The following is a 15,330-nucleotide window of genomic DNA, read 5'->3' on the forward strand; positions in this document are numbered from 1 at the left end:
GGAGATAGAAAATAAAACATACATAATCACAAACACAAAACACAAAAAAGAGAAATACCAGCTAGAGCAATGAGAGATGGGGAGTAAGAGTGATTGGTCAGTAGCTGCCTTAGACAAGATAATCAAGGAAGGCATCTCTCAGCAGGTGACTATTAGGCCGAGCTCTGAAGGACAATAGTCTTGGGACTATGAGAGCAGGGTCCTTCCGGGCAGTGGAAACATCCAGTGCAAAAGGCCTTGGGAGTTTGGTGGACAAGGGAAAAGGTGGCTGAAAAGGTCAACTGGGGCCAGATCATGTCCTGTGTATAAGAATGGGAGTCGGATTCCATTTTATGTGCTATTGGAGTCTTTTAAAAGTAGGGGAGTGATGTGATCCAATTTACATTTATTAAACCTTTTATTGTGAAATAATGACAGACTTAGAGAAAAATTACGAACAGTATATAAAGTTCCTGTATATCTTTCCTTAACATCCCTTAGTACTTACCTTTCCCTAGCATCTCCTTATATTTATATCTTACATAATCGTGGTACAATAATCAACACCAGGAAATTAACATTGGCATAATACTGTTAACTAATGTACAGCCCTTATTTGAATTTTACCAGTTTTTCCATTAACATTCTTTTTCTGTTAGAGGATCCAATTCAGGGTCTCACCAGGCATCAAAATACTGAGTTTCCTTAGTCTCCTTAAATCTGTGACAGTTCCTCAGTCTTTCTTATCTTTCATGACTTTGACAGATTTTAAGAGTACTGGTCAGATATTTTGTAGACTGTGCCTCAATTTGGCTTTGTCTGATTTCTCAGAATCAGACTGGGGTTATGGATATTTGGGAAGGATACACAGTGGTGAAGTGTCTTTCTTAGTGCATGGCATCAGAAGTTACATGACGTCAGTGGACCTCATCACTCATGACATCAGCCTCAATCACTTGGTGAAGGAGGTATCTGCTACGTTTCTCCACTGTAAAGTTAATAATGGTTTTTTCCTTTAATAATCATTAAAAATCCTGGCGGGGGGGGGCAATATATGAGATGATGCAAATGTCCATTTTCTCCTCAACTTTCACTCCCTAATTTTAACAGTCTTCAGTGAATCTCACCTGTCATAATTCTCACTATGGTGTTTATCTTTGGGTGATTTTGCAGTTCTCTCATTCTTTCTATTAATTAACTAAATTTATTTTATAAGTAAAAGCTGTCCCTTCTCCACCATTTATCGCTCTCTCTTCATAGAGACTTAAGAGAAATTAATTTTATTCTATGGGTTATAATTTAATATTACCATTATTTAATTTGTTGATGAAATTGTGCCAGCTTTGAACACAGGTTTGCTTCTGTGTCCTTTTGACATATCCTTTTTCAAGCACTTCTCATGTTCTAGTGTTACAAATAATACAGGTGCATCTTGAATTTTCCCTGCTCCAATCCTAGAATCAACCACTTCTCCAAGGTGCATTTATTTTATTGGGAAAAGGTATTTAGAAAGCAAGATCTGGGTGCCAGATGAGTTCACTATTAGTGGGTGTTAGTGCTTCTAGGTCATGTCAGCTCACAGAAACAGGAAATATATGAATATACACTAACCCACGCATACACGCTCATCTGCATTTATTTCTGTGTGTAGCTATCTGTATAGATATTAAAAACAATGACTTCATAGCGGCACCTTTGATGCCAGTGCAAAACCACAGTGTTCCTTTCAGCTTCTCTTTTTCTTTTCCTGCAACTTATTTCTAATGTAGAGAGTGAGAAACCTGGCTCTCATCATCTACAATATATTTACTTATCTGTTCAGCTTCAATATTTGCATAATGTAGTTTCAGCACTGCTAACTCACACTCCTCTAAGAAACAAATTTCTCAATGAGAATACGGTTTTCATGCGTAATTTAGCCTCAGTGTCCAGTCAAAAATAATTATGTTCCAAAACTACTGAGGTTAGTTCTTTTTCTAAACTCTGGTCATTGTGACAATGTTATTTATTTACAATGCAATTAAATTCATTTGTTACTGTTTGTACTCCATTTTAGATTTTCCCACATCTGGCTGGGTTTAAGTATTTTGTGAGTATATGAAATGTTACTATGGTTTTAGGAATCAAAGCTACGGGAAGGTATCTCAGGAAGATGTAGCTCCCTCCTCACCTTTGCTCCTCCATTCTCATTCCCTCCTCTCCAACCCTTCCCCCAACCCCACCCATCACTGGTATCCAATCTCTTTCGTTTCTGGTTTATGCTTCCTGAATTTCCTTTGCACAATGAGCAGGCTCACTCTCTCAATATAGATATAGATATAGATGTTGAAATGTAATATAACATAAAAAATGGGAATACACACACACTATATAGATGTATTACCTTTTTTTACATTTATATTTTATATCACCTTCCTGCTTGCATGAAGGATAGCATATTGTAGACACCCTTTCATGTTTTGCTTCTTTCACTTAAAAGCATACCCTCAAAATCACTCCATATTAGTTCAGAGATTTTCTTCTTTTTTTTTTTTTTATTTGACAGCTACATAGCAACACCCTCAAATTAACCACACTATTTTTGGTCTTCCTCAAAGTTGAGACCTCTTTCAAGTCCAAGCAGGGCAGAACTCCTCCTTCCCATCTCCACTGAGATGGCACGGCTCATTTGAGCTTAGCGGGTAGATAAAAGGGCTTACCCACCATCCACAGCCAGCTCTGCCGGCACAATCAGGTGAATACTTCAAGGATGGGGACATTATTCTAATCTTTTATATTACAAGATAATTATGAACCTTGATGGTGTTCAATTTTAATTACATTAACTAATCTGAGGTGGTTTAGGGGGAAGTTTTTTCTCTATATTCTTTTAGAGACATTAACATAGCTGGAAAGCACAATTTCTATTTAGAGTATCACTATTTAGAGGAAATATGCAAGAATCTTTCTTTTCTTCCCTTGTTACAATATGCATTGCTTAATAAAAAGTGGACACAGGCCGGGTGCGGTGGCTCAAGCCTGTAATCCCAGCACTTTGGGAGGCCGAGGCGGGTGGATCACGAGGTCAAGAGATCGAGACCATCCTGGTCAACATGGTGAAACCCTGTCTCTACTAAAAATACAAAAAATTAGCTGGGCATGGTGGTGCGTGCCTGTAATCCCAGCTACTCAGGAGGCTGAGGCAGGAGAATTGCCTGAACCCAGGAGGCGGAGGCTGCGGTGAGCCGAGATCGTGCCATTGCACTCCAGCCTGGGTAACAAGAGCGAAATTCCGTCTCAAAAAAAAAAAAAAAAAAAAAAAAAAAAAAAAAAAAAAAAGTGGACACACAAACTTCATGTGACTTACTTGAAAAATTAAAGTTAGAATTTTCTAAATTATTTTGTTTTCTACCATAAGAAAGAAAATGATCCATTTTATGGTGAGTACGGGGGACAGTGGGTATAGTTAGAAGGAGTCTGACCAATTGTTCCCATAACACAAGTTTTAAGCCAAGGAAGAACAAGGAAGAATCTTGTCAGGTTTAAAAGCCTACTTTGATTGATGGCAGTGCAGACAATGGGCAAGACAAAGCAGGGATGTAGGCAAGATCAGTGAGGAGGCTGATTTAGTAAACCAAGTGAGAGTGTAACGGTGGTGGCCTGAACCAAGGTAGTAGGAGAGAAGAAAGAGAGAGGAAGGGGAATCTGAGAGCTATTTAGGGGCAAAAACCCAGCATTTGAGACTGACTAGATGTGGTTTCCATCATAAATGGGGGAATGGTGGTTATGTGTCTTAATTTCCTCACAGATCAAGACCTGGAATTGGAGCTCTGGAGAACTCTTAGCTCAAACACATAGGATATATTAACATAGATAATTTATAAAATACTGCCCCTCTATGTACAATGATTTTGAACTTTCCCAAAGTAGTTGACTTTTTTTTTTTTTTAAAGAGACAGTAACTCGATGTTGCCCAGGCTGTAGTACAAAGGCTCATTATAGGTCACTGTGATCCTCCTGCCTCAGCCTCCTGAGTAGCTGGGACTGCAGGCACATGCCACCATGCCCAGCTAATTTTTAGGTATTTTTATTTTTTTTGTAGAGATGGGGTCTCACTTTGTTGCCTAGCCTGGTCTCAAACTCCTGGCTTCAAGTGACCCTCCTGCCTCAGCCTTATAAAATGCTGGGATTACAGATGTGAGCCACTGCACCCAGCCTACCAAAATGATTGCTTTAATAAAATATTACTGATGTAGAAAAATGGCCAATTATTAATTTGTGATTACTGAAAAGGGGTTTGGCAGCAGTCAGCAACAGAAAGACTTCCCATAGTCTAGTCTCAAAAATATAGATTACATAATTAAAATGACCTACAAATGGAGACTTAAAAAATGTACTAACACATAATTGACATTTAGCATTTCAGAGATAACTTTGTTGTTAATGATTTTAAGACAAAGTGACTATATAAAAATATTGTTCTGTAGGAACCTAATATCCAATGCAAAAAACATTCATAAAGAAATGCTGTCAACAAAATATCACCAAAAAAATTAACTCTATGTGCCTTCTATCTTAGTTTGTCATCTTAAAAGGAACAGAACTGTATATGAGAGTGAAGATAATCACATTAAAAAAAAAACACTGAAATTAAAAAGCCCAAGATGCAGAGAAAACTCATTTATAATTGGGAAAATAAATGGCCATATCTATGGGAGATCCAATACAGAATTATCCTAACATGACACTTGCTTTTTAAGATAAACAAGCTATGTATATTACTGGTAAAATTATTAGAGTTTCTCCTCCCAACTGCCTAAAGACAGAGACAAACACCCTTAGTTTCTTAAACATATTAATGATATATTAAGACAAAATACCCTGCTATCTCTTACTATCTGATCAATATTCATACTGATGTCATACTTACAACATATCCTCTTTTGATAGAGTACAATTGCTTTCGATAAGTCCAGACAGGTTCTCTGAATTGAGTGAAACAGCTGTAACAAAAATACAAACAAAATGCAAAATAAAACAGACACTGGTGAGATAAAAAATAATGACATTGAACAAAACCAGAGTGCTCAATTTGCCAAAAACAAGATCACATATCTAAGTATGCTTAGTGTTATGTGGTGTACTGTATAGAAACTGTGACCAAAGCCTTTAAAGACATTCTATTATTTTATATTTGTTGGAATTCATCATTTCTGTAATCTAAATTAAGATCTGTAGAACAGTTATTTCCTCCAGACTACTGAAATAATAGCTGAAAAACAGAAATCCTAAGTGAAGGGCCCAGTCAGAGGACTTGGTAAACCAGAGACCCAATATTCATAATCTAATTTATCCTTTTCAGTACTTGCTGTCTTTTTTTAAAATGGAAGATCTGTCAATTAAGCATATTTAAAAGATGATGTTAACTTATTTTGTGATCCTAATGTAATATATGGCATGCTTAAACAACTGGATAAAGCAAACAAAATCAATCAGCTGGATGTCCTGCCTATTTAGAAAACATCTGATAAAATGATATTGAGCAAACAGTCTCCATCACTCCTTATTTTCCCAACAATTGCATAAAAGATACAGAGAGAAAATATAATGCCATGCTCTGGCCATACTAGATGAAACTGGGGGAAAGGCAGATGGGGCTGTGCTAAGAAGAATCTAACTTGATTTTAACTCATGGTGGTTCCTGCCTTTGTTTGAGAAAAAGAACAGACTTCCCACTTTATCCTTTGCCCACTAACTTAGACACTAGATCTGGTATCAATGAGAAAATCTGGCAGACAAACTTCCTGCCTCTGTAGAGCCACTCACTAAGGCAGGGAAAGGTTTTCCCTCTTTCTCTCTCCTAGTTCACTGGTGACAGTGGTACAGAAATTAGGTACTGGTATCATAAAGCACTTCTACATTTGAGTGAACATAGATGATCTGTTTCATTATAAATATGACCAAATTAATAAAAACATATGCATGCATATATACTGAAAAGATTAAAACTATTTCTAGGAATGCTTAATGTCATAAAACTTGGTTATAAAGAATATAAATTTGCTAATTCTCATTTCATTAAACTGCATCCTTCACCTGTTTAGAAAAGAAATAAAGGGAGAGAGGGATCCAAGATGGGTGAATAGGAACAGCTCTGGAGTACAGTTCCCAGTGAGAACGCAGAGGATAAGTGATCACTGCATGTCCAAATGAGTTTTTACTGCCCATAACCAGGAGATTCCTGGGCAGAAAAGCACCACAAGTCTCCAGTATGGCTGTGTCAGCCGGCGCAGTGAGTCTCTGCACAAAAACTCACACAAATCTGGATGGCTGTTTCAACTGGCGCCCGGAATGCCTGGGAGACAGAGTTGCCCATTCAACTGAAAAAAAGGGGCTGAAACAGGGAGCCAGGTGATCTGGCTTGATGGGTCCCATCCTGACAAAGACCAGCAATCTGAAACACTCTGGATTGAGAGTTTCACAGCAAGCACAGCTGGACCCGGGATGATGCAGCTCTGTGGAGGGAAGGGCGTCCGCCATTACTGAGGCAGTCCACCACTACTGAGGCAGTCCGCCATTACAGAGGCAGTCCACCATTACTGAGGCAGACCGCCATTACTGAGGCAGTTCTAACAATACCCCTATAAACAAAATGGCAAGGCAGTTCACACAGCAGCTGGGAAAAGTCCATAGCAGCTCAGCACTGCCTCTGCTAGCAGACTGTGACTAGGCTACCTCCTTGCGGGGAAGGGCATCTCTAAAAAAAGGCAGCAGCATGTCAGGAACTTCTAAATAAAGCCCCACCTTCCCAGGACAGAGCATCTGGGAAAAAACGGCGGTTATGAGTTCTGCCGCAGCAGGCTTAAACGTACCTGCCCAACAGCTCTGAATGGAACAACAGACCTCACAGCTCAGCACTGTCTCCTCAAGCAGCTCCCCAACCCCCATATATCCAAAGAGACACCTCATAAAGAGAGCTCAGGCTGACATCTGATGAGTATCTTTCTGGGACAAAGATAACAGAGAAAACTGGCAGCAACCCCTACTGTTCTGCAGCCACTGCAGGTGACCCCCAGGCAAGCAGGGTCTGGAGTGGACCTCCAGAGTCCTACAGCAGAGGGGCCTGACTGTTAGAGGGAAAACTAAGAAATAGAAAGAAATAATTTCATCAGCAACCAAAAGGACGTCCACTCAGAGAACCCATCTGAAAGTCACCAACTACAAAGATCACAGGTAGACAAATCCATAAAGATGGGAAGAAACCAGCGCAAAAGGATGAAAACACCCAAAATCAGAATGCCTCTCCTCCTCCAAGGGATCACAACTCCTCACCAGCAAGGGAACAAGGCTAGATGGAGAATGACTCTGATGAATTGACAGAAACAGGCTTCAGAAAGCGGGTAATAACAAAATTCTCTGAGCTAAAAGAACATGTTCTAACCCAATGCAAAGAAATTAAGAACCTTGAAAAAAGGTTTGATGAAATGCTAATGAGAACAAACAGCTTAGAGAAGACTATAAATGACCTGATGGAGCTGAAAAACACAACATGAGAACTTCTCGAAGCATATACAAGTTTTAATAGCTGAATCAACCAAGCAAAAGAAAGGATATCAGAGATTAAAGATCAACTCAATGAAATAAAATGAGAAGGCAAGATTAGAGAAAAAAGCGTAAAAAGAAATGAACAAAGCCTCCAAGAAATATGGGATTATGTGAAAAGACCTAATCTATGTTTGATAGGTGTACCTGAATGTGACAGAGAGAATGAATCCAAGCTGGAAAACACTCCTCAGGATATTATCCAGGAAAACTTCCCCAATCTAGCAAGGCAGGTCAACAATCAAATCCAAGAAATACAGAGAACACCACAAAGATATTCCTCAAGAACAGCAACCCCAAGACACATAGTTGTCAGATTAAACAGGTTTGAAATGAAGAAAAAAAATGCTAAGGGCAGACAGAAAGGTAGGGTTACCCGCAAAAGGAAGCCCATCAAACTCACAGCAGATCTCTTGGCAGAAATCCTACAAGCCAGAAGAGAGTGGGGGCCAATATTCAACATCCTTAAAGAAAAGAACTTTCAACCTAGAATTTCATATCCAGTCAAACTAAGCTTCAGAAGCAAAGAAGAAAGAAAATCCTTTATGAACAAGTAATTGCTCAGAGATTTCATCACCACCAGGCCTGCCTTACAAGAGCTCCTGAAAGAAGCACTAAACACAGAAAGGAACAACCAGTACTAACAACTCCAAAAACTTACCAAATGGGAAAGACATTGACACAATGAAGAAACTGCATCAACTAATGGGCAAAACAACCAGCTAGCATCAAAATGGCAGTATAAACTTCACACATAACAATATTAACCTTAAATGTAAATGGGCTAAATGCCCCAATCAAAAGACACAGACTGGCAAATTGGATAAAAAGTCAAGGCCCATGGGTGTGCTGCATCCAGGAAACCCATCTCATGTGCAAGGATACACATAGGCTCAAAATAAAGGGATGGAGGAAGATTTACCAAGCAAACGGAGAGGGAAAAAAAAAAAAAAAAGCAGGAGTTGCAATGCTAGTCTCTGATAAAATAAGGTTTAAAGCAACACAGATCAAAAGAGACAAAGCAAGGCATTACTTAATGATAAAAGGATCAATGCAACAAGAAGAGCTAATGATCCTAAATATAAACACACCCAATACAGGAGTACCCAGAAACATAAAGCAAGTTCTTAATGACCTACAAAGAGAGTTAGACTCCCATATGATAATAATAAGAGACTTTAACACTCCACTGTCAATATTAGACAGATGAATGAGACAGAAAATTAACAAGAATATCCAGGACTTGAACTCAGATCTGAACCAAGCAAACCTAATAGACATTTACAGAACTCTCCACCCCAAATCCACAGAATATACATTCGTCTCAGCACCACATCACACCTACTCTAAAACTTACCACATAATTGGAATGCAAAAGAACGGAAATCATAACAAACAGTCTCTCAGACCACAGTGCAATCAAGTTAGAACTCAGAATTCAGAAACTAACTCAGAACCACACAGCTTCGTGGAAACTGAACAACTGGCTCTTGAATGTTGACTGGATAAACAATGAAATGAAGGCAGAAATAAAGATGTTCTTCAAAACCAACGAGAAAAAAGACACAATGTACCAGAATCTCTGGTACACATTTAAAGCAGTGTCTAGAGGCAAATTTATAGCAATGAATGCCCACATGAGAAGCAAGGAAAGATTAAAGTTGACACCATATTGTCGGAATTGAAAGAGCTAGAGGAGTAAGATCGAAAAAACTCAAAAGCTAGCAGAAGACAAGAAATAACTAAGATCAGAGCAGAACTGAAGGAAATAGAAACACAAAAAACTCTTCAAAAAAATCCGTAAATCCAGGAGCTGGTTTTTTGAAAAGATCAACAAAATAGACAGACCACTAACCCAATTAATAAAAAAGAAAAGAGAGAAGAATCCAATAAATGCAATAAGAAATGATAAAGGAGATATCACCACAGATTCCATAGAAATACAAACTACAATCAGAGATTACTACAAACAACTCCATGCACATAAACCAGTAAATCTGAAAGAAATGGATAAATTCCTGGACATTTGGATTCTCCCAAGCCTAAGCCAGTAAGAAGTCTAAACCCTGAATAGACCAATAACAAGGGCTGAAGTTGAGGCAGCAATTAATAGCCCACCAACCAAAAAAAAAAAAAAAGCCCAAGTCCAGATGGGTTCACTGCTGAATTCTACTAGACATACACTGAGGATCTAGTAGCACTCATTCTGAAACTATTCCAAACAATCCAAAAAGAGGGAATCCTTCCAAAATCATTTTATGAGACCAACATCATCCTGATACCAAAACCTGGCAAAGACTCAACAAGAAAAGAAAACTTCAGGTCAATATCCATAATGAACATAGATGTAAAACTCTTCAATAAAATATTGGCAAACCAACTGCAACAGCACATCAAATCAACTGCAACAGCACATCAAAAAGCTTATCCATCACGATCAAGTAGGCTTCATCCCGAGGATGCAAGGCGGGTTCAACGTATGCAAGTATATAAATGTAACTCAGCACATAAACAGAACCAAAGACAAAAACCACATGATTATCTCAATAGATGCAGAGAAGGCATATGAGAAAATTCAACTGCCTGTTATGCTAAAAACTCTCAATAAACTATGTATCAATGGAACGTATCTCAAAATAATAAAAGCTATTTAGGACAAACCCACAGCCAATATCATACTGAATGGGCAAAAACTGGAAGCATTCCCTTCGAAATCTGGCACTAGACAAGGATGCTCCCTTTCACCACTCCTATTCAATACAATATTGGAAGTTCTAGCCAGAGCAATCAGGCAAGAAAAAAAAAAATAAAGGGTACTCAATTAGGAAAGGAGGAAGCCAAATTGTCTCTATTTGCAGATGACATGATTGTATGTTTAGAAGACCCTATTGACTCAGCCCCAAATCTCCTGAAACTGATAAGCAACTTCAGCAAAGTCTCAGGATACAAAATCAATGTGCAGAAATCACAAGCATTCATATAAACCAATAACAGACTTTAAGAGAGACAAATCAAGAGCGAACTGCCATTCACAACTGTTACAAAGAGGATAAAATACCTAGGAATACAACTAGCAAAGGATGTAAAAGACCTCTTCAAGGAGAACTACAAACCGCTGCTCAAGGTAATAAGAGGACACAAACAGATGGAAAAACATTCCATGCTTATGATTAGGAAGAATCAATATTGTGAAAATGGCCATATTACCCAAAGTAATTTATAGATTGAACACTATCCCCATCAAGCTACTGATGACCTTCTTCACAGAACTGGAAAAAACCACCTTAAACTTCATATGAAACCAAAAGAGAGCCCGCAGGGCCAAGTAAATTCTAAGCAAAAAGAACAAAGCAGGAGGCATCACACTACCTGACTTCAAACTATACCACAAGGCTACAGTAATCAAAACAGTATTGTACTGGTACCAAAACAGATACCGACCAATGGAACAGAACAGAGGCCTTGGAGGCAATGCCGCATATCTACAACCATCTGATCTTTGACAAACCTGACAAAACCAAGCAATGGGGAAAGGATTCCCTGTTTAATAAATGGTGTTGGGAAAACTGGCTACCATGTGCAGAAAGCAGAAACTGGACCCCTTCCTGACACCTTACACCAAAATTAACTCCAGATGGATTAAAGGCTTAAACATAAGACCTAACACCATAAAACCCCTAGAAGAAAACCTAGGTAAAACCACCCAGGACATAAGCATAGGCAAGGACTTCATGACTAAAACACCAAAAGCATTGGCAACAAAAGCCAAAATAGACAAATGGGATCTAATTAAACTCCAGAGCTTCTGCACAGCAAAAGAAACAATCATTAGAGTGAACTGGCAACCAACCAACAGAATGGGCAAAAATTTTTGCAATCTACCCACCTGACAAAGGACTTATATCCAAAATCTACAAAGAACTAAAACAGATTTATAAGAAACAACCAAACAAACCAATTCAAAAGTGGGCAAAAGATATGAACAGACCTACTTTTCTAAAGAAGACAAATATGAGGCCAACAAACATACAAAAAAATGCTCATCATCACTTGTCATTAGAGAAATGCAAATCAAAGCCACACTGAGATACTACTTAACACCAGTTAGAACGTCAATCATTAAAAAGTCTGGAGACAACAGATGCTGGAGAAGATATGGAGAAATAGGAACACTTTTACACTGTTGGTGGGAGCGTAAATTAGTTCAACCATTTGGAAAACAGTGTGGTGACTCCTCAAGAACCTAGAAATAGAAATTCCATTTGACCCAGCAATCCCATTACTGGGTATATATCTAAAGGATTAGAAATTGTTCTATTTTAAAGACACATGAACATGTATGTTCATTGCGGCACTGTTTACAATAGCAAAGACCTGGAACCAACCCAAACGCCCATCGATGATAGACTGGACAAGGAAAATGTGGCACATTTACACCATAGAATACTATGCAGCCATAAGAAACGATGAGTTCATGTCCTTTGTAGGGACATGGCTGGAAACGATCATTCTCAGCAAACTGACACAGGAACAGAAAATCAAACATTGTATGTTCTCACTCATAGGCAGGTGTTGAACAACAAGAACACACGGACACAGGGAGGGGAGCATCACACACTGGGATCTGTTGTGGGGGGACTACTAGCAGAGGGATAATGGAGGGTGGGGATTTGGGGAGGGACAACAAGGGGAGAAATGCCAGATACATATGGTGGGGACAGAGGCAGCAAACCACATTGCCATGTATGTACCTATGCAACAATCCTGCATGTTCTGTACATGTACCCCAGAACCTAAAGTGCGATAAAATATAAAAAAAGAAAAGAAATAAAGCCCTTCAGAACCATAAAACAAAACAGAAAATCAGCAGTCTGAATCTGTCCCTTTTGTTTTATAGAAGTATTCTGCACCAAAACCCACTAACACATAGTATTTCCTGAATAAAGGGGCAAGGATGTTCAAAAAGTATGTTCAGGAGTTGTTACTGTTCACTTTTTAATAATTGAGGTGTAAATTAAATGCAATAAAATGGACAGCTCTGGAGTGTTCAGTTTTGTGAGTTATGACAATTATATATATTAACATAATCATGCCCAAGGCAAGGTACAAAACATTTCCATCATCTAGTCAGTCCACTCTGCCATGGCTGGGTGACTCTGACAGGAAGACTTCTGTCAGCAGAGATTACTTTTTTTCTGTAATCTGTTATTGTACTGAAGAGCTGCTTTTGAGAAAAGGATTTCCTTAGCAAGCAACATGGACAAATATTAAAACTCAAAGCAACATTTCTATATTAACTTTCCAATAGACTGCAATATAATCTGACCATTATTACAGCTTGGCACACAAGTTTTCTATGCCCAAAGAATAAAACTTCTTGATTTATAAGTTAGCCTTCTATGGACAACTCAAGGTATGAACACATCAAAGAGGTTTGCACATCATTTTCATATGTTTCATGAATAAAATCCATCCTTGCTACAAACATCAACATCAGTATTAACATTTCTTCAACAGAAACCTCTATTATGTACTAAATTATTCGTCACAGCTAAGTACTCTGGATGCTACATACCTAGGACAGCAGCTATTTTGATTAAAGTATACTTGGTTTGGCTGGGTGCGGTGGCTCACGCCTGCATTCCCAGCACTTTGGGAGGCTAAGGCAGGTGGATCATGAAGTCAGGAGTTTGAAACCAGCCTGGCCAACATGGTGAAACTCCATCTCTACTAAAAATACAAAAGTTAGGCAGGTCTAGTGGCACGTGCCTATAACTCCAGCTACTTAAGAGGCTGAGGCAGGAGAATCGCTTGAACCTGGGAGGTGGAGGTTGCAGTGAGCTGAGACCATGCCACTGCACTCCAGCCTGGGTGACACAGCAAGACTTCGTCTCAAAAAAAAAAAAAAAAAGTACAAGTACACTTGGTTCAGCCAAAATACTGCTGCAAGAGCCTACATATAATGTTTAGTATATTTGTAATTAACACATTAAATTATCTTTTGAATAATGCATGTATTTACTAGGTTCTTAAAAAAACTATGAGCTATAAAAAGCATATATAACATAATAATTTACACTGTACTTAGAATATAAAAACTAAAACAGATGCTTCCTGGGTCTACTTTTGCCATTGGAGAAATCTCCATTAGAACATCCTTGTCAAACCCAGCTTTGAAAATTTTCAATTGCAGAAGGAAAGGCTGAGAACAGACATTAATTGCACTAATGCATACCCTTTAGTATTTATTGAATGTGTATTCTGTGTGTGGCTGGGGATATGTGGTGACTAGGCTAACATGGAATCTGATCTCACAGTGGAGGCAAGGTGGGCAAACAGATGAACACCTGAGATAATTCAATGAGATGAGTACTATGAATAAAATAAAACAAGGTCACGTGTTAGACAGTGAGCAGGAGTAGGGTGGGTGGAGAGCAGGGGTGGACAGGCAGTGACCTGAAATAGCATGACCTTTAGGGTGAAACCTGAACTATAAGAAGGGAAGATGTGGGGAAACAGTATCCAGGTGGAAGCCAGCAAAGGCTCTGATAGGTGTGAACTTGGCTGGTTGTGGACTGAGAACTGAGACAAGGCCATCACGGCTGGATAGGGGTGAGGGAAGTGTAAGCATGTAGGAGAGAGGAAATGCAGGACGCGGAGGCAGGGCCAGTGGGTCAGGAGCTTTGCTAGGTACTAGAGATACCATATGGAAAGCACTCTGAATGGTTCCTGGGACATAAAACACACTCATAAACATTAAACATTATGAATAAACATTAGTTATGTTTATAAACATGTATAGAATAATGTTTATAAACACTAATAAACATTAGCCACCACTCTGTTACCTAATTTAATCTTGATAATAGCTGTAATAAGTAGGTATTAATATCTCTATTCCATGCATTAAGGAAATGAGGATATGCGAAACTGGGTATAGTTCTCCTAAAGTTACAGCAGACAGTAGGTAGAATAATAGCCCAGATCCATCTCACAGGATAGTCCTAACCTCAAAGGCAGCCCAGTTCTCATGGGACAGCCTTAACATTACAAAGTTCTTCCTGGGTCTGTTCTACCCTCATGTGCTTAGAACGAATCTTATCCTTTTTCACGTGACAGAGCTTCCCAAGTAATTGACAGCTAACATTTCCCTTTAACCCTGTCTGAGGTAGAATAGTTGTGGTTTCTACCATCCTGGCCACTCTTGGAAAGCTTTTTGAAATCTTGGGTTTTTTCAGTCCCATTAAATGTTCGGTTCATTCACCTTAGTGTACATATTAAAGTTCATTCTGAATCCTTGTCAGACCATGCAAGATATTGTTCCTCTCAGTGTCCTGTTTTTTATAGAAGTGATAGGCATGCTTTCAAAATTTTAATCTAAACCATTGGCAGAAATGTCCAGCAAGACAGGGAGTTAGTAGGCCTTGTTATATTAACATACCAGATCAACCATATCTAAATCCAGCTTACTATATTGTTAACTAGTCTAACTAAATAGCTCCTTGGTTCATTCATTCTAGAATTTTTCAGGGTCCAATACAAAACTTATTAGACTCTACTTTCCATGATATTTTACTTAAGTTTTTTTTTTTTTTAAATTAAAATTTGCCAGATTCTAGTGTTCTAAATCTGACTTCTCAGATATCACTAGCAGAAGCTCTTTGATTGTGTTAATTTTCCAAAAAAACATTTATTGAGAATTTACTGCAGTCAATGCATTCCAACGATGTTCTTGAAATACAAAGTAACTGAGGCATGGTGGTTATATGA

The 15,330-nt window shown here is 38.6% G+C and overlaps 1 protein-coding gene across 15 annotated transcripts in view; it reads right to left on the reverse strand.

The window, feature by feature from the left end:
* The window catches only part of ICA1 (islet cell autoantigen 1), a 159,147-nt gene that overhangs the window by 117,104 nt on the left and 26,713 nt on the right, over positions 1-15,330 (reverse strand). For all 15 annotated transcript variants that reach the window (XM_074379504.1, XM_074379501.1, XM_010345700.3 and 12 more), the window contains one exon: positions 4,889-4,961. In XM_074379504.1, coding sequence (XP_074235605.1) covers positions 4,889-4,961 — 73 coding nt within the window. The remainder of the gene's footprint in view (positions 1-4,888; positions 4,962-15,330) is intronic.

The sequence above is a fragment of the Saimiri boliviensis genome, chromosome 10 (genome assembly GCF_048565385.1).
Source record: "Saimiri boliviensis isolate mSaiBol1 chromosome 10, mSaiBol1.pri, whole genome shotgun sequence".
Classification (NCBI taxonomy): domain Eukaryota; kingdom Metazoa; phylum Chordata; class Mammalia; order Primates; family Cebidae; genus Saimiri; species Saimiri boliviensis.